At 49.0% G+C, this 18,479-nt stretch overlaps 1 protein-coding gene and 1 pseudogene across 4 annotated transcripts in view; both read right to left on the bottom strand.

Annotated features, from left to right (window-relative positions):
* crtac1b (cartilage acidic protein 1b) overlaps positions 1 to 18,479 on the bottom strand; it is a 432,025-nt gene that overhangs the window by 317,308 nt on the left and 96,238 nt on the right. For all 4 annotated transcript variants that reach the window (XM_060842222.1, XM_060842221.1, XM_060842219.1 and 1 more), the window contains exon 3: positions 4,386 to 4,582. In XM_060842222.1, coding sequence (XP_060698205.1) covers positions 4,386 to 4,582 — 197 coding nt within the window. The remainder of the gene's footprint in view (positions 1 to 4,385; positions 4,583 to 18,479) is intronic.
* Positions 14,420 to 14,655, bottom strand: LOC132826530 (large ribosomal subunit protein eL36-like; annotated as a pseudogene).

Below are 18,479 nucleotides of genomic sequence, written 5' to 3' on the forward strand. Positions count from 1 at the left end.
CTGACCCCACCCCCCATCACTGACCCCACCCCCATCACTGCCCCATTCCCCATCACTGACCCCACCCCCCATCACTGACCCCACCCCCATCACTGCCCCACCCCCCATCACTGCCCCATCCCCCATCACTGCCCCATTCCCCATCACTGCCCCATTCCCCATCACTGACCCCACCCCCCATCACTGACCCCATCCCCCATCACTGACCCCACCCCCCATCACTGACCCCATCCCCCATCACTGCCCCATCCCCCATCACTGACCCCATTCCCCATCACTGCCCCATTCCCCATCACTGCCCCACCCCCCATCACTGCCCCATTCCCCATCACTGCCTCATCCCCCATCACTGACCCCACCCCCCATCACTGACCCCATCCCCCATCACTGACCCCATCCCCCATCACTGCCTCATCCCCCATCACTGCCCCATTCCCCATCACTGCCTCATCCCCCATCACTGACCCCATCCCCCATCACTGACCCCATCCCCCATCACTGCCCCATTCCCCATCACTGACCCCACCCCCCATCACTGACCCCACCCCCCATCACTGCCCCATTCCCCATCACTGCCCCATTCCCCATCACTGCCCCATTCCCCATCACTGACCCCACCCCCCATCACTGACCCCATCCCCCATCACTGACCCCATCCCCCATCACTGCCCCATTCCCCATCACTGACCCCACCCCCCATCACTGACCCCATCCCCCATCACTGACCCCATCCCCCATCACTGCCCCATTCCCCATCACTGACCCCACCCCCCATCACTGACCCCATCCCCCATCACTGCCCCATTCCCCATCACTGACCCCACCCCCCATCACTGACCCCATCCCCCATCACTGACCCCATCCCCCATCACTGCCCCATTCCCCATCACTGACCCCACCCCCCATCACTGACCCCATCCCCCATCACTGACCCCACCCCCCATCACTGCCCCATTCCCCATCACTGCCCCATTCCCCATCACTGACCCCACCCCCCATCACTGACCCCATCCCCCATCACTGACCCCATCCCCCATCACTGCCCCATTCCCCATCACTGCCTCATTCCCCATCACTGACCCCACCCCCCATCACTGACCCCATCCCCCATCACTGACCCCACCCCCCATCACTGACCCCATCCCCCATCACTGCCTCATTCCCCATCACTGCCCCATTCCCCATCACTGACCCCATCCCCCATCACTGACCCCATCCCCCATCACTGACCCCATCCCCCATCACTGACCCCATTCCCCATCACTGCCTCATCCCCCATCACTGCCCCATCCCCCATCACTGACCCCATCCCCCATCACTGACCCCACCCCCCATCACTGACCCCATCCCCCATCACTGACCCCATCCCCCATCACTGACCCCATTCCCCATCACTGACCCCACCCCCCATCACTGACCCCACCCCCCATCACTGACCCCATCCCCCATCACTGCCTCATCCCCCATCACTGACCCCACCCCCCATCACTGCCCCATCCCCCATCACTGCCCCATCCCCCATCACTGACCCCATCCCCCCATCACTGCCCCATTCCCCATCACTGACCCCACCCCCCATCACTGACCCCATCCCCCCATCACTGCCCCATTCCCCATCACTGACCCCATCCCCCATCACTGACCCCATCCCCCCATCACTGCCCCATTCCCCATCACTGACCCCACCCCCCATCACTGACCCCATTCCCCATCACTGCCCCATTCCCCATCACTGACCCCATCCCCCATCACTGACCCCATCCCCCATCACTGACCCCACCCCCCATCACTGACCCCATTCCCCATCACTGACCCCATCCCCCATCACTGACCCCATCCCCCATCACTGACCCCACCCCCCATCACTGCCCCATTCCCCATCACTGACCCCACCCCCCATCACTGCCCCATTCCCCATCACTGACCCCATCCCCCATCACTGACCCCACCCCCCATCACTGCCCCATCCCCCATCACTGACCCCATCCCCCATCACTGCCCCATCCCCCATCACTGACCCCACCCCCCATCACTGCCCCATTCCCCATCACTGACCCCACCCCCCATCACTGACCCCACCCCCCATCACTGACCCCATCCCCCATCACTGCCCCATTCCCCATCACTGCCCCATTCCCCATCACTGACCCCATCCCCCATCACTGACCCCACCCCCCATCACTGCCCCATTCCCCATCACTGCCTCATCCCCCATCACTGACCCCACCCCCCATCACTGACCCCACCCCCCATCACTGCCCCATTCCCCATCACTGCCTCATCCCCCATCACTGACCCCATCCCCATCACTGACCCCATCCCCCATCACTGCCCCATTCCCCATCACTGACCCCACCCCCCATCACTGCCCCATTCCCCATCACTGCTCCATTCCCCATCACTGACCCCATCCCCCATCACTGACCCCATCCCCCATCACTGACCCCACCCCCCATCACTGCCCCATTCCCCATCACTGACCCCACCCCCCATCACTGCCCCATTCCCCATCACTGCTCCATTCCCCATCACTGACCCCATCCCCCATCACTGACCCCATCCCCCATCACTGACCCCACCCCCCATCACTGCCCCATTCCCCATCACTGACCCCATCCCCCATCACTGACCCCACCCCCCATCACTGCCCCATTCCCCATCACTGCCCCATTCCCCATCACTGCCCCATCCCCCATCACTGACCCCACCCCCCATCACTGACCCCATCCCCCATCACTGACCCCATCCCCCATCACTGCCCCATTCCCCATCACTGCCTCATTCCCCATCACTGACCCCACCCCCCATCACTGACCCCACCCCCCATCACTGCCCCATTCCCCATCACTGACCCCACCCCCCATCACTGCCCCATTCCCCATCACTGACCCCACCCCCCATCACTGCCCCATTCCCCATCACTGCCCCATTCCCCATCACTGACCCATTCCCCATCACTGACCCCATTCCCCATCACTGACCCCACCCCCCATCACTGCCCCATTCCCCATCACTGACCCCATCCCCCATCACTGCCCCATTCCCCATCACTGACCCCATCCCCCATCACTGACCCCATCCCCCATCACTGCCCCATTCCCCATCACTGACCCCATCCCCCATCACTGCCCCATTCCCCATCACTGACCCCATCCCCCATCACTGACCCCATCCCCCATCACTGCCCCATTCCCCATCACTGACCCCATCCCCCATCACTGACCCCATCCCCCATCACTGACCCCATCCCCCATCACTGACCCCATCCCCCATCACTGACCCCACCCCCCATCACTGCCCCATTCCCCATCACTGACCCCATCCCCCATCACTGACCCCATCCCCCATCACTGACCCCATCCCCCATCACTGACCCCATCCCCCATCACTGACCCCATCCCCCATCACTGACCCCACCCCCCATCACTGCCTCATTCCCCATCACTGCCCCATCCCCCATCACTGACCCCATCCCCCATCACTGACCCCACCCCCCATCACTGACCCCACCCCCCATCACTGACCCCACCCCCCATCACTGCCTCATTCCCCATCACTGCCCCACCCCCCATCACTGACCCCATCCCCCATCACTGACCCCACCCCCCATCACTGCCTCATTCCCCATCACTGCCCCATTCCCCATCACTGCCCCATTCCCCATCACTGACCCCATTCCCCATCACTGACCCCATCCCCCATCACTGACCCCATCCCCCATCACTGACCCCATCCCCCATCACTGACCCCATCCCCCATCACTGACCCCATCCCCATCACTGACCCCATCCCCCATCACTGACCCCATCCCCCATCACTGACCCCATCCCCCATCACTGACCCCATCCCCCATCACTGACCCCATCCCCCATCACTGCCCCATTCCCCATCACTGCTCCATTCCTCATCACTGCTCCATTCCTCATCACTGCCCCATACAGAATAACTCCCTGACAAATTGCTAAGACCTCTGGACCCTACTTTCATCCTGCTGGTGTGAAGCTGATTTAGCTTCCACATAATTAAGTTCCCCACTGGCCTTGTTTCCCTCTCCTGGGGGGCAGAACCAGATCCCACCCATTAATCAAGATTACTTGCTCTAACTAACCCATCATTCCATTATTACTGCAATGGCCTGACAAACACGTAGGTGGAAAGCAACCTAGATGTAACCTGCTTCTATCAGTCCCTGTTGTCATAGACCGGGCCAAGGCCCCTCCAAACATTTTAACAAGGTAGACCAGATCCTGACCTTTCTAATTGTTTTAAGCAGATGTAAGGTGAATATTCCAGACATTTCGGAACCTCTGCCTTTACGGCCCCTCTCTAAAAATGCCACGGACAGAGCAACTTTGTTAAAGGAGCAGCATTGTCACACTGTGTACCTGAAAAAGCATTATTAGTGTTGAGAAAGTATATTTCTTCTCGTCCATCACCATCGATGTCACAGGCCGCCACCCCTATAGCGTTCCCTTGGCGATCGCGCAGTGAGTAGTACGGAGAACTGGGTTCATCAACAGCGATGTTCTGCAGCCGCTTTGTGGTTCTGTCATACTTTAACACCAGGTTCGGACCGTTGTACCTGTGGAAACACAAAGCCCATGAAGTGCATTGAGAACACGGACAGAAAAGAAAAGAGAGCGAGCTCTCCCACCCGGTGGAGTCTTGGCGCCACACCCGGAGGAGGGCATCAGCGTGAAGAGCACGTCACCTCCCATGTTCTCCAAAGGTAGGGATCCACCGATCTAGATTGTACATGCCCTGTTCGGAGCTGGATGTCATCACCAGCTTGTTATCATCTGTTATAGAGTCATAGAGTCATACAGCATGGAAACAGACCCTTCAGGTAAAAAATGAGGTCTGCAGATGCTGGAGATCACAGCTGAAAATGTGTTGCTGGTTAAAGCACAGCAGGTTAGGCATCATCCAAGGAATAGGAAAGGGCTTATGAAGGGCTTATGCCCGAAACGTCGAATTTCCTGTTCCTTGGATGCTGCCTAACCTGCTGTACTTTAACCAGCAACACATTTTCAAACAGACCCTTCAGTCTACCAGCCCATGTCGAACATAATCCCAAACTAAACTACTCCCACCTGCCTGCTCTTGACCCATATCCCTCCATACCTTTCCTGTTCATGTACTTAGAGTCATAGAGATGTTCAGCATGAACAGACCCTTCGGTCCAACTCATTCATGTCGACCAGATATCCTAAATTAATCTAGTCCCATTTGCCAGCAACTGGCCCATATCCCTATAAACCCTTCCTACCCATCCAGATCCCTTTTAAATGTTGCAGTTGTACCAGCCTCCACCACTTCCACTGGCAGCCCATTCCATACACGCACCACCCTCTGCGTGAAACAGTTGCTCCTTAAATCCCTAAACCCATGTCCTCTAGTTCTAGTCTCCCCTACCCCAGGGAAAAGATCTTGTCTATTTCCCTTATCCAAGCCCCTCATGATTTTATAAACCTCTATAAGGTCACCCCTCAGCCTCAGATGCTCCAGGGAAAACAGTCCCAGCCTATTCAACATCTCCCTTTGTACTTATCCAAATATTTTTTAAAAGTTGTAACTACACCTGCATCCACCATTTACTCTGGTAGTTTATTTCTCGCCTGAACCACTCCCCATATAAAAAGGTTGTCCCGCATTATCCATTTTAAACCTTTCTTCTCTCACCTTAAAAATACACCCCCAGGATTTGAACTCCCCCACCCTGGGGAAAACACCCTGGTCATTCACCTTATCTATGGTCCTCATGGCATAATCCTGTGTGTTTCAATAAGATCACCTCTCATTCCTCATAACACCCATGAGAATAGACCCAATCATTCCCCATAAAACACCTCCCGTATGCTGGGGAATCAGCTGTGTGAACCTTCTCTGAATTCCAGTCTGGGTATATCCAGTTTTAGATTAGAGTGGTGCTGGAAAAGCATAGCAGTTCAGGAAGCATCCGAGGAGCAGGAAAATCGACGTTTCGGGCAAAAGCGCCTTTACCCAAAACGCCAATATTACTGCTCCTCGGATGCTGTTTGACCTGCTGTGTTTTTCCAGCACCACTCTAATCTAGACTCTGGTTTCCAACATCTGCAGTCATTGTTTTTACCTATATCCAATTTTGCAGGTTTCACTAATTACATTGGATTCGCCAATATCCTGTACAGTTGTAGCAAGACTTTTCTGCTTTTATACTCCATTCTCCTCACACTAAAGGCCAACATTCCCATTGCCTTCCTAATTACTTGTTGCATCTGCATGATAAACTTTTGTGGTTCGTGTATAATGGCACACAACATGTGCTGTACCATTCTGCAGCTCCTTTCTATTTTTATTTTGTTTTTATTTATTCATTCATGGGATAAAGGCATCCCTGGCTAGGCAATGTTTATTGCCCATTCCTAATTGTCCAGAGGGCAGTTAAGAGTCAACCACATTGCTGTGGGTCTGGAGTCACATGTAGGCCAGACTGGTTAAGGATGGCAGTTTCCTTCCCTAAAGGAAATTAATGAACCAGGTGGACTTTTCTGACAATTGAAAATGGAGTCATTAGACTTTTAATTCCACAGGTTTTTTTTGTAGTGAATTCAAATTCTACCATCTGCCATGTGGCATTTACACCCAGGACCCCAGCACATTATTGGGGTCTCTGGATTAACAGCCCAGTGATAATACCAATAGACCATCACCTCCCCAATCTAAATAGCATTCTCCTTTTCTATTCCTCCCGGCAAAGTGGACAGCCTCACAATTTCCCCACATGGTGCTAAGTCCTTCTCATTAATTGCCTTCTCATTTAACCTACATACATCCCTTTGCAGACTCTTTATACCCTTCTGTTTTCCTATTGATCTTCATGTTGAATTTGCCCAATTATTTTGTTTGAAGGGACTGAGGATCTGGTGTGTTGAGGAGTCCTGTCAGTGGTGTACGGGTCCCGACTCGGGTGTCCTCAGTTAGGACTGAGTTGGTTGTGCTCAGGCAGATTGGCCTTTGGGTTTCACCCTGGCAGTTGTCTCCATCAAAATGAGGAATGTTCAGACTCACAGTGAGCTCTCCATACTCAATATTCGCTTCCCCTATGAAGACCAACCACAGCAACATCAAAGTTGTCAGTCGGGTCATGCCAAGTGGCACAATATATTGTTAGAAACACTATCACCGATAGTTTTCTTTCAATAAAGGGGACACCTTCCTGTGGTACAGTGGTAGTGTCCCTACCCCATTCTGAAAGGCCAGGGTTCGAGACCCACCTTTTCAAGAGGTGGATAACAACATCTCTGAACAGCGTGATTAGGAAAATAACATAAGTGAAAAAAAAGTTACAATACAAAAGTGAATTGTTCATGTATTCCAAGCAGCACAGTTAGCACTGCTGCCTCACAGCGCCAGGGACCTGGGTTTAATTCCAGCCCCAGGCAACTGTCTGTGTGGGGTTTGCACATTCTCGTTGTGGTGTGCTCCGGTTTCTTCCCACAGTCCAAAGATGTGTAGGTTAGGTAGACTGGCCATGGGAAATGCAGGATTACAAAGGTGGGTTGGGTCTGGGAGGGATGCTCTTCAGAGAGTCTGTTTGGACTTGATGAGCTAAATGGCCTGTTTCCACCCTGTAGGGGTTCTGTGAACCAGCATCACTAGAAGCTGCTATGATTGCTATGCGTAGGCGGATGCTGTTGGAAAACCAAATGTTGTGTTTCAGCATTACCAGCAATCTCTGGAACGAGCAATTTGACAAGAAAGTATTCAATGAACAGTGTGACACTTGAAAGTTCTGTGGAACAAAGGGACCTTGACGTGTTTTTCCACAGATCTCTGAAGGTGGAAGGGCATGTTATTGGGTGGTGAAAAAGGCATATGAGGCATTTGCCTTTATCAATTAAGGCATAGATTATAAAAGCAGGGAAGTCATGTCGGAGTTGGATAGAACTTTGGTGAGCCACATTTGGAGTACTGTGTGTAATTCAGGTCACCACACTGCAGGAAGGATGTGATTGCACTGGAGAGGGTTCAGAACAGATTCACCAGGATGTTCCCTGGGATGGAAAATTCAAGTTATGAGGAAATGTTGAATAGGTTTGGATTTGTTTTCTTTGGAGCAGAGAAGACTGAGGAGTGACCTGATTGAGGAGTACGAGACAATGAGAGGCATGGATGGAGTGGATAAGGAGCAGTTGTTCCCCTTAGTCAAAGGGTCAGTCATGAGGGGACACAGGTTCAAGGTCAGGGGCAGGAGGTTTAAGAGGGATGTGAGACAAAACCTTTTTACCCAGCTGGTGGTGACAGTCTGAAATGCGCTGTCTGGGAGGGTGGGAGAAGTAAATTACTTCACATCCTTTAAAAAGGACCTGGATGAGCAGGTCATAACATTTGGAGCTATGGACCAAGTGCTGGTAAATGGGATTAGGCTGAAGGTCAGGTGTTCCTCATGTGTTGCTACCAACCCGATGGACTGAAAGGCCTCTTCTGCACAATGTGATTCTGTGATTCTTAAACATGTTATTTGTACCTGGCCAAAAACAAGACAACTGTCAATTAGCTATAACCAGTGCCTGTGGCATCACTTTTGTAAACGTCACCAAAGCATTCAATGCTGTGAGCAGAGAGGGACTTCAGAAAGTCGTTAAAAAATTCAGATGGTCCTCCCAGATTTCTGCCCGCCGTGAAATCAGTGTGGACCTGTCAACCAACCCCTTCCACATCTCCAACAGTGTGTAGCAGAGACCTGTACTGGCCCTGACCCTGACCTTTCACTATTGCTTTCTCATACAATCCCTACAGTGTGGAAACAGGCCACTCGGCTCAACAAGTCCACACCGACCTTCCAAAGAGCATCCCACTCAGACCCATTCCCCTACCCCTATTGCTCTATACTTTTCCTGACCAGTGCATGTAGCCTACATATCCCTGAACACTACAGGCAACTCACCAGACCTGCACATCTTTGTATGGTGGGAGGAAACCGGAGCACGCGGAGGAAACTCATGCAGACACGGGGAGAATGTGCAAACTCCACACAGACAGTCACTGGAGGCTGGAATCGAACCTGGATCTCTGGCACTGTGAGGCAGCAGTGCTAACCACTGAGCCACCGTGCTGCCCAAAACTGCCTTTCAGCAGGCCGCATTGGGAGACCGTGAGTGATCCTTTCCAGCTTGATCATTTTGTCTTCACACTCAGACAAAGACACAAGAAAATCTCATTCGTGAATTTCTCTCCTGGCCACAGTCTGTCACAGTTACAATGTGTAGATACACGTGTTTTCGAGGCAACATGCCACTTTGGAATAGACATCAGTTGAAAGAAAACTGAAGTCTTGCTCTGACCTGCACTGCAACGTGAATGTAAAGCACCTGGCAATATCAGTGAGGGAAGCATCAAACAGCATACTTAAATACAAACACCGAGTACACTGGAGGAGCTCAGCACACTTGTGGACAGAGAAACAGAGTTAATGTTTCAAGTCTGGTCTGACTAGTCTTCTCCTGTGTTAGTCACCTGAGCTGATGGGTCAATATGAGGGAACATCATTTTAAAGTGAATGGCTGGAGATTTGCGTCTGGAATGAACTGAGAGGGCAGTTGAGGCAGGAAACCCCAAACTTTTATTTAAAATATGTGAATAAGCGCTTGCAATGTCATGGGATTGAAGGCTATGGGCCAAGCGCTAGGAAGTGGAGTCAGTGTAGGTATGTCAATAGGGCAAAGGCTATTTCTGAAATGTACGACACTATGACTTTCTATGGGACTGTTTTCCCTGGAGCATCAGACGCTGAAGGGTAACCTTATAGAGGTTTATAAAATCACGAGGAGCGTGGATAAGATAAATAGACAAGTTTCTTCCTTGGGGTGGGGGAGTTCAGAACTAGAGGGGCATAGGTTTAGGGTGAGAGGGGAAAGATAAAAAAGAGACCTAAGAGCTAACTCTTTCATGCAGAGGGTGGTGCGTGTATGGAATGAGCTGCCAGAGGAAGTGGTGGAGGCTGGTACAATTGCAACATTTAAAAGGCATCTGGATGGGTGTACGGATAGGAAGGCTTTAGAGGGATACGGGTGCTGGCAGGTGGGATGAGATTACGTTGGGATATCTGGTTGGCATGGATGTGTTGGACTGAAGGGTCTGTTTCCATGCTGTACATCTCTATGACTCTAAGCATCATACCAGACTTGAAACCAGCCCAGCCATGATGACCCGAAATGTTGATTTTCCTGCTCTTCTGATGCTGCCTGATTTGCTGTGTTTTTCCAGCTCCACATTCCTTTGACCTTGAAACATTCACTCTGTTTCTCTCTCCACAGATGCTCGTCCTGTGTTTCTCCAACATCCTCTATGTTTGTTTCAGATCTCCAGCATCCACAGTGTCTTACATTTAAGCAGGAGACCTAGTTGCAGAAGGTTCTTTTGTGTGGAGCCAGCAAACACTAAGAAGTGGACAACAAGCTATCGAAAGCGATGTATTTGACAACTGAGTCTGGAGTGACCACAGCCTCAGGGCACTGACTCAAAGTGTACAAATCCTCAGAACCTTCCTGTATAGTGCTAAGTCACAAGGTCCTATACACCTTCAGCAGCACTACCTCCTCAGCAGCGTCTAGCTTTACCAACAGAATAGTAATCACAAATATTGGAAATCACTGTTATTACCAGTACCGAGACTGTCCTCCTGAAAAGCCAACCACATTAGTGGACAACCAAGAGGCACCACCTTTGGTATTCGGTGAAGATCCAGCACAATAGAGAAAACATGGAGAAGGTGAGATCCAGGTTGCCACCGCCCTTAACCCCACCGCGGAAAAAATCAAAATCAAATGGGAGAAAGTGAGGACTGTAGATGCTAGAGATCAAAGTCAAGAGTGTGGTGCAAAGAAAGCACAGCAGGTCAGGCAGCATCCGAGGAGCAGGAGAATTTGGGAATCCTGATGAAGGGCTTATGCCCAAAACATCAATTCTCCTGCTCTTCGAATGCTGCCTGGGAAATTCACATTCCCGACTGTCCACAACTCATGAGTAAACCCTTCCTCGAGCATTTGTTGTCTAAGAAATGTCACGATGAAGAATTCGTTTTTTATTGTTTAGATTTTTTTTTACACAGAGAGTGGTGCGTGTATGGAATGAACTTCCAGAGGAAGTGGTGGATGCAGGTACAGTTACGATGTTTAAAAGAACTGAGTAAGAAATGTTTGGAGAGATATGGTCCAAATGCAGGCAGATGAAACTAGTTTAGTTTGGGATTATGGTCGGCATGGACTGGTTGGTCCGAAGGGTCTTTCTCCGTACCGTATGACACTGTAAGAAAGTGCTTTTGTTTGGCTGTGAAGTGCTTAAGGACTTACTAAGGTCATGAAAATCATAATCTTTCTCTTAAAGTGTTAGGATCCTTTGACAGATTGGTAAGGGCATTGGTGAAGCTGGTACATTACTGTGCATTTTGTTTTGCTTTAGATTGCTTTCTACAATCGATTCTGCTATAACGCGGTAGTTCCACTCTCTGTGTTATAAGAAAATTGTGTGATAGCAGCACCATTTAAACTAATGCGGCCTGAATCGTGTTATAACCAACACATGCTTGAAAAGTTTGCGCTACAGAAACAGTGTCCCCATTTCGTTAACCGTGTTATAGCAAATCTGCATGAACGAAACGTGTGTTACAGCAGAATGACCTGTATGAGGAAGTGGGATGGGGTTGATAGTTAAAGAGTCACAAGGAAGAAAGTTGGCTGGAAGGTTTTGAAGGGAATGTGAATGGGGCTTCAGTTATCTGCCCAAAACCAGATTACAGCTCCCTATGTCCAGCCCTTTTTTTTTTGCATCATCTCCATCCTATTACCATTTTAATTGCCCCATTTATCCAATTTGGCATTCTTCATTTAATTTACATTTCATTGTCATTAGGCATATATCATATTGCGTATTTCAATATTTATAGCTTCAAAAGGTTTCATTCTTTGCAACAGCAATCATCTGGTAATGCATTCCACAGATCAGCACTCGTTCCTTTGAAATTTGCCTTTTCAAAGTCATGTTTTCTGGATCTTTCCAGCAGCTGACGACAGGACAATTTTTGAGTTGGTCATTTTTAAATCCCCAGTCACCATGACAACAATAAAAAGAATGACTTGCATTTCTGTAGCACCTTGTATAATCCCAGGACCCCCTTAAGTGATGTACAGTCAATGCAGTGATCATTGAACGGTAGTCATTGTTGTAATATGGACAACCAAACCATCTTAGCAGTAATCCAAATAGCTTGAGGCTGAATAGGCTGGGGCTGTTTTCTCTGGAGCGTTAGAGGCTGAGGGGTGACCTTACAGAGGTTTATAAAATCATGAGGGGCATGGATATGGTAAGTAGAAAAGATCTTTTCCCTGGGGTGGGGGAGTCCAGAACTAGAGGGCACAGGTTTAAAGTGGGAGGGGAAAAATTTACAAGGGACCGAAGGACAACGTTTTCATGCAGAGGGTGGTACGTGTATGGAATGAGCTGCCAGAGGAAGTGGTGGAGGCTGGTACAATTGCAACATTTAAGAGGCATTTGGATGGGTATGTGAATAGGAAGGGTTTGGAGGGATATGGGCCGGGTGCTGGCAGGTGGGACTAGATTAGTTTGAATATCTGCTCGGCGTGGACGAGTTGGACTGAAGGGTCTGTTTCCGTGCTGTACATCTCCAATGACTCTAAATTAAATCCTATCATCATTTAGGGATGTTCAGGGACATAATTATGGGCCAAGACACCAGGCGAGAACTTCCTTATTTCTTTGTATGTTCCATGGGATCTTTTATGTCCAACTGAGTGGGCAGTTCAATTGTGTCACCCTGAAAGGAAACATCTCCGTATGTGCAGCACTCCCTCAAGACTGGATTGCCATTTTGCACTTAAATCTTAGGAGTGGGATTTGCAATCACTAACTTGGAGACAAATAACTGCTAACTACTGAGCTAAGGGGCACCATGGTGGCTCATTCATTAGTACTGCTGCCTCGCAGCACCAGGGACCCAGGTTCGATCCCAGCCTCTGTCTGCGTGGAGTTTACACATTCTCTCAGTGTCTGCTCCGGGTGCTCTGGTTTCCTCCCACAATCCAAAGATGTCCAGATTCGATGGATTGGCCATGGGAAATGCAGACTAACAGAGATATTGGGGGGGGGGGGGGGGGGGGGGGGGTGAGATGCTTTTCAGGGGGTCTGTGTAGTCTCAATGGGCTGAAAGGCCTGGTCCACACTGGAGGGATTCTATGAAGGATTATAACACAACTATCAGGATTAGTTAATCGTGTACTGCAAAGTTCATTGTCATCCAGTTTCTTTCAATAATTCTAATTAAAAACAAAATATCACAAATATGGGCAATTTATGGATAAATTCAGAAACCTGGGGGGAGATGTAACGTAATGGGTAAAGTCAGAGAATTAGCAAATCGGATGAGATACTGAAATATAAATAAAATCAAAAGCATAAATGTTCCTAGTTTAAAATAAGCCATAACTTTTTGATGTAAACCCCATTTTGCATTGCTTCTATTTTCCATGCATATTTACAATTGATTTTTTAACACAAGACTGGGCTCCAGGAACCAAGCCAATACATTTATAAATATATACAGAGCTATAAATACAGACATACAGAGCATGCACATACTAACTCCCTAAGCTAAAACTTACGAGCACAGTGGTGTGGATTTTAAATTCTGGTCTAAGACCTGATCACCCTCTCCTATCAATTTATCTATTATTTTTGTCTAATGATGTCAATCTATAACACTAAACTGCCTAGGATTTAATTCTTAATGGTTAGAAATCATTCTTCAATCATCACAGTGGAGTAGGTTTGTTCTAGTTTTGGGGTTGGTGTGGTTTTTTGAAAGAACTGTGTATGAACAGACCAGAACCCTCCTCCCAAAATATTGTAATCAGATAGCTCAAACCCTAACTTCCATATTTATTTAAAGGCACGTGTAAGGTGCTGTGTTCCAGATGTGGTTCAATTGATCCATCACTTGGCTTTAATCAAAACACACTTTACATTTACAACAGAGTTAAAATACAAACAAACAAAACAAATTGGCATCACTTTACTCAATTGAAATAAGCAACAAGTACTAATTAACCACAAATCACCAACAGTTCCAATGTAGGCAGCATCCTGTAGACACACCCTTTGGTAACAACGCAATTCAGTAAAACAGTTCTGCTTCTCAGGTGCTTTCTCTCTCCCATCCAGAAGAAGGAAACAATCAGCCCCTTGTGATTTTTAAGAGGAAGCCTTGCTGTCAAAGATTTCATTTCAGCAACTGGGATCTCAAGCTTTCAGCTCAGCTGCAACAGAAACCTTCTCTCTAACTGAAAGCAAAGCTAAAAACCTTCCCGGGTCTACGTGAGCCCGGATCCTGCCCACTCATCATACTTTCACAACTTTGCACGGATTAATCTTTCTTTGCAGCTGCCTTTCTCATTGCTGAGTTCCTGTCTCTTCCTCTTTGCATGGATGTGAGCGCCAACTCTCAGGAGCAAAACCACAGACCGCACGGATCCGATCTTGGACCAACTTGGCATCCTTAGTTAGGCGCCCTCTTTGCCGGCACTGTCTTGGACCAGTCTCCTTCTTGGTAACAGGGTGACCTTTGTGCAAGCCAACTGCCACAGGATATCGGATTGCCATTTCTGCAGCTCAGTTATGGCGTCAGTAAGGAAAGACTGGAGGACCAAGATTCTTTTTTAAAAAACACTCAGGGGGAACTCAAAAGCTGTTTACCAACTTCCTGTCTGAAGGAGACATTCCAGTACCTTTGGGACAATACCCCTCTGCCAGAGAAATAGCACAGAATGCATCCCTTAAAAGGTACAGGTACATCACAACTGCTATACATAACAACAGGAGCTACACTCAAATAAACACTTCCTAATTTCTCAGATGGTAGGATGTGAAGAGAGACTGAATCAGTTAGGACCATATTCAGTGCAGCTTTGAACAATGAGGGAGGAGTCTCATTGAACCTTAGAAAATTCGAACAGGACTAAACAGGGTAAATATAGGAAGGATTGTCCTGATGATCAGTGAGTCCAGAATCAGGGGTTACAGTCTAAGGATACTGGGTTGGCCATTTAGGACAAAGATGAGGAATAATTTCTTCACCCAGAGTTCTCTTCCACAGAAATAGTCAAGACCAAAACATGGAATGCTTTCAAGAAGGAGCTAGATATAACACTGGGAGTGAATGGGAGCAGAGGATATGGAGGAAAAGCAGGAACTGGCTATTGGGTTGGATAATAAGCCCATGATCACAGTGAATGACAGGGAATGTTTGAAGGGCTGAATTATTCTTTCATTTGTGGGACTTGGGTGTTGCTGGTTGGCCAGCATTTATTGCCCATCCCTAGTTGCCCTTGAGAAGGTGAGGGTAAGCTGCCTTCTTGAACCGCTGCAGTCCACTTGCTGTGGGTTTACCCACAATGCAGGAGGGAGCGATTTCCAGGATATGGACTCAACGACTGTGAAGGAACAGCAGTATATTTCCAAGCCAGGGTGGTGAATGGCTAGGAGGGGAACTTGCAGGTGGTGTTCCCAAGCATCTGCTGCCCTTGTCCTTCTAGGTGGAAGTGGTTGTGGGTTTGGAAGGTGCTGTCTAAGAAACTTTGGTGAATTTCTGCAGTGCATCTTGTAAATAGATGTTGCCACTGAGTGCCAGTGGTAGAGGGATTGAAGGTTTGTGGATGTGGTGCCAATCAAGTGAGCTGCTTTGTCCTGGATGGTGTCAAGCTTTTTGAGTATTGTAGGAGCTGCACCCATCCAGGCAAGTGGGGAGTATTCCATCACACTCCTGACTTGTGCCTAGTAGATGGTGGGTAGACTTTGGGGTGTCAGGAGGTGAGTTACCTGCAGCAGTATCTCTAGTCTCTGACCTGCTCTTGTAGCCACTGTGTTCATGTGGTGAGTCCAGTTGAGTTTCTGGTCAACGGTAACCCCAAGGATGCTGACAGTGGGGGATTCCAGGACGGTAATACCACTGAATGTCAAGGAGCGGTAGTTAAAGTGTCTCTTATTGGTGATGGTCATTGCCTGGCATTTGTGTGGCATGAATGTTACTTGCCACCTGTCAGCTCAAGCCTGGATATTATCTAAATCTTGTTGCAATTGAGCACAGACTGCTTCAGTATCTGAGTTGTCACAAATGGTGCTGAACATTGTGCAATCATTGGTGAACATCCCCACTTCTGACCTTATGACTGAGGGAAAGTCATTAATGAAGCAGCTGAAGATGGTTGGGTTTAGGACACTACCCTCAGGGACTCCTGCCCGAGATATCCTGGAGCTGAGACAACTGATCCTCCACAACTACAACAAAGGCCGATTCCTGCTCCTATTTCCTACGTTTCTAAGGTTCTAAAGGGATTATAGGGTATGGGGTAAAAGTGGGAATACACAACTGAGTTGGATGATGAGCCATGATCACATCGAATGGTGCAGCAGCCTCAATGGGCTGAATGGCTTCCTCCAGTGTGTGATTATCACAATAAAATCACTGAATGGTAGCAGCACGGGAGGCCATTCAGCCCATCATGCAGCAGCTCTCAATGAAAGCAACTCAGCCAGAGCTCACCCTACACCCCCCTCCCTGCACCACCCTCTTTACCCTGTAACAGTACAATCTCCTTTCTCTCCAACAACAATCCAATTTTCTTTCAAAAGCCATGCTTGACCCTGTGATGTGTTCTGCAACATTTGTCAATACAGTGACATTGTTGTATAAATGCAGATTCAAGTAGAAAATCGCAAACCTGGTGTCTAGAAACCGGAACATTTGTATCTGAGTTGGCAATGTAATCGATGCCACATAAACTTTTCACTGGACTCATTGAATATATCTGTCAATAAAGGCTATTTATTCTCTTCCAATAACACAACAGACTTCTCTCTGGATCCTGCACAATGTTTACGCCATCGATGCAATCATCACATTCAGTGTTTGTAGCAGGTGTCCTGGACAGCACCTGTCCTAATCTCACTGCTACAAGAAGTGTTGGATTGGACAGTTTACTCAAAAAACATGAACAAACAAACTCTGAATCTTACTATGGTAGTATCCAACCAAAATCTGGGAAACTCCCAAGCCCTGGTCTCAGGAGTGCCAGATTTGGGACACTGTACCCATATTAATATCAATCAGTGTTTGTGAGGGTGGTCCATCTGAGAAAATGAACAAATAGACAGTCAATCGGTCATCTCTAAAGCATGACACCACAGCAAGTTATGAGGCAGCGTGGACAGAGCGTCACTCTCTGATCAAGATTGGAAAGGATGCCATTTGTAGAAGTACGGAAAGAGACTGTTCAATCCAAGTCTGCATTGACCCTCCAAAGAGCATCCCAGCCCAACCAAGGCCTCTACCCTATCCCCATACTTAGCATGGCCAACCCACCTAACCTGAACATCTTTGGAACGTGGGAGGAAACTGGGATACCTGGAGGAAACCGGCGCAGGGAAGAACATGCAAACTTCACACAGTCACCTGAGGGTGGAATTGAATCTGGGTCCCTGGCACTGTGAGGCTAACCACTGAGCCACCACGCCATCCTCATGTCACCTGACTAACAATCAAAACTGGGCAGAAGATCCTATTGAAGGGCTTCTGCCCGAAACATCGATTTTCCTGCTCCTCGGATATGCTTTTCCAGCACCACACTCTTGACTAACAATCTAAACCCTCAGGTTAATGATCTGGGGACCAGGTTAACAGCCCCAATCAGGAAGCTCATAGTCCATCTGGCTCACCTCATTACAATCACTATATAAACTTCACACAAACATCACTCACCAGCTTTCCACTCAACTGAGCTAACCAACTCTCTTTAACAGATTCAGGAACCTTTGGCATTGTCTCTCAGAGAGAAGCACAATGTTGTCAAACTCAGGGTGTTTACCATTGCTCTGCAAAGCATGTAGCATCACTTTATAACTATGTTGTGTTGTATTTACTATGGACCGGTCAATGGTGTTGGACTGAATTTTTCTGCTGTTGGCATGAAATGCCTCTCCTCCTGGGTCCAGACCTGGCAGGAGATGAATTGTCAGAGTGATCTTCCCAACCACCCCTGGATCCTCTGTCCCAATGAAGGATAGCGAGCAGGTTGTAGGTGGTGCCAATGCACTGAAGCCTTGGCAGCAGCCCAGTGGGAAAGACAAGCCACTAGCTTGGAGACCCAGACGCTGTCTCAACAAGGACAGGTAAGGGGGAAGTTTGCAATCAGAGGGGCCTGCCATTCTGAATGATCCACTGATTCAGTGCCAACTGCTTCCCCTGCCCATGAGATGTGTCTCACGCCAGCGAATGGAAGTGATCTACTCATTCCATCACTTCCCTGGCAGTGGGACTGTGTCAGAGAGCCATCCCATAGAGCCATAGAGATCCCACACAAAGGCCTTTTGGCCCATCCAGTCTGACCTCCTGCTATTATGTCACTGCTAAATAGAGCTTCATATAATCG

This window comes from Hemiscyllium ocellatum, chromosome 22 (genome assembly GCF_020745735.1).
Source record: "Hemiscyllium ocellatum isolate sHemOce1 chromosome 22, sHemOce1.pat.X.cur, whole genome shotgun sequence".
Classification (NCBI taxonomy): Eukaryota; Metazoa; Chordata; class Chondrichthyes; order Orectolobiformes; family Hemiscylliidae; genus Hemiscyllium; species Hemiscyllium ocellatum.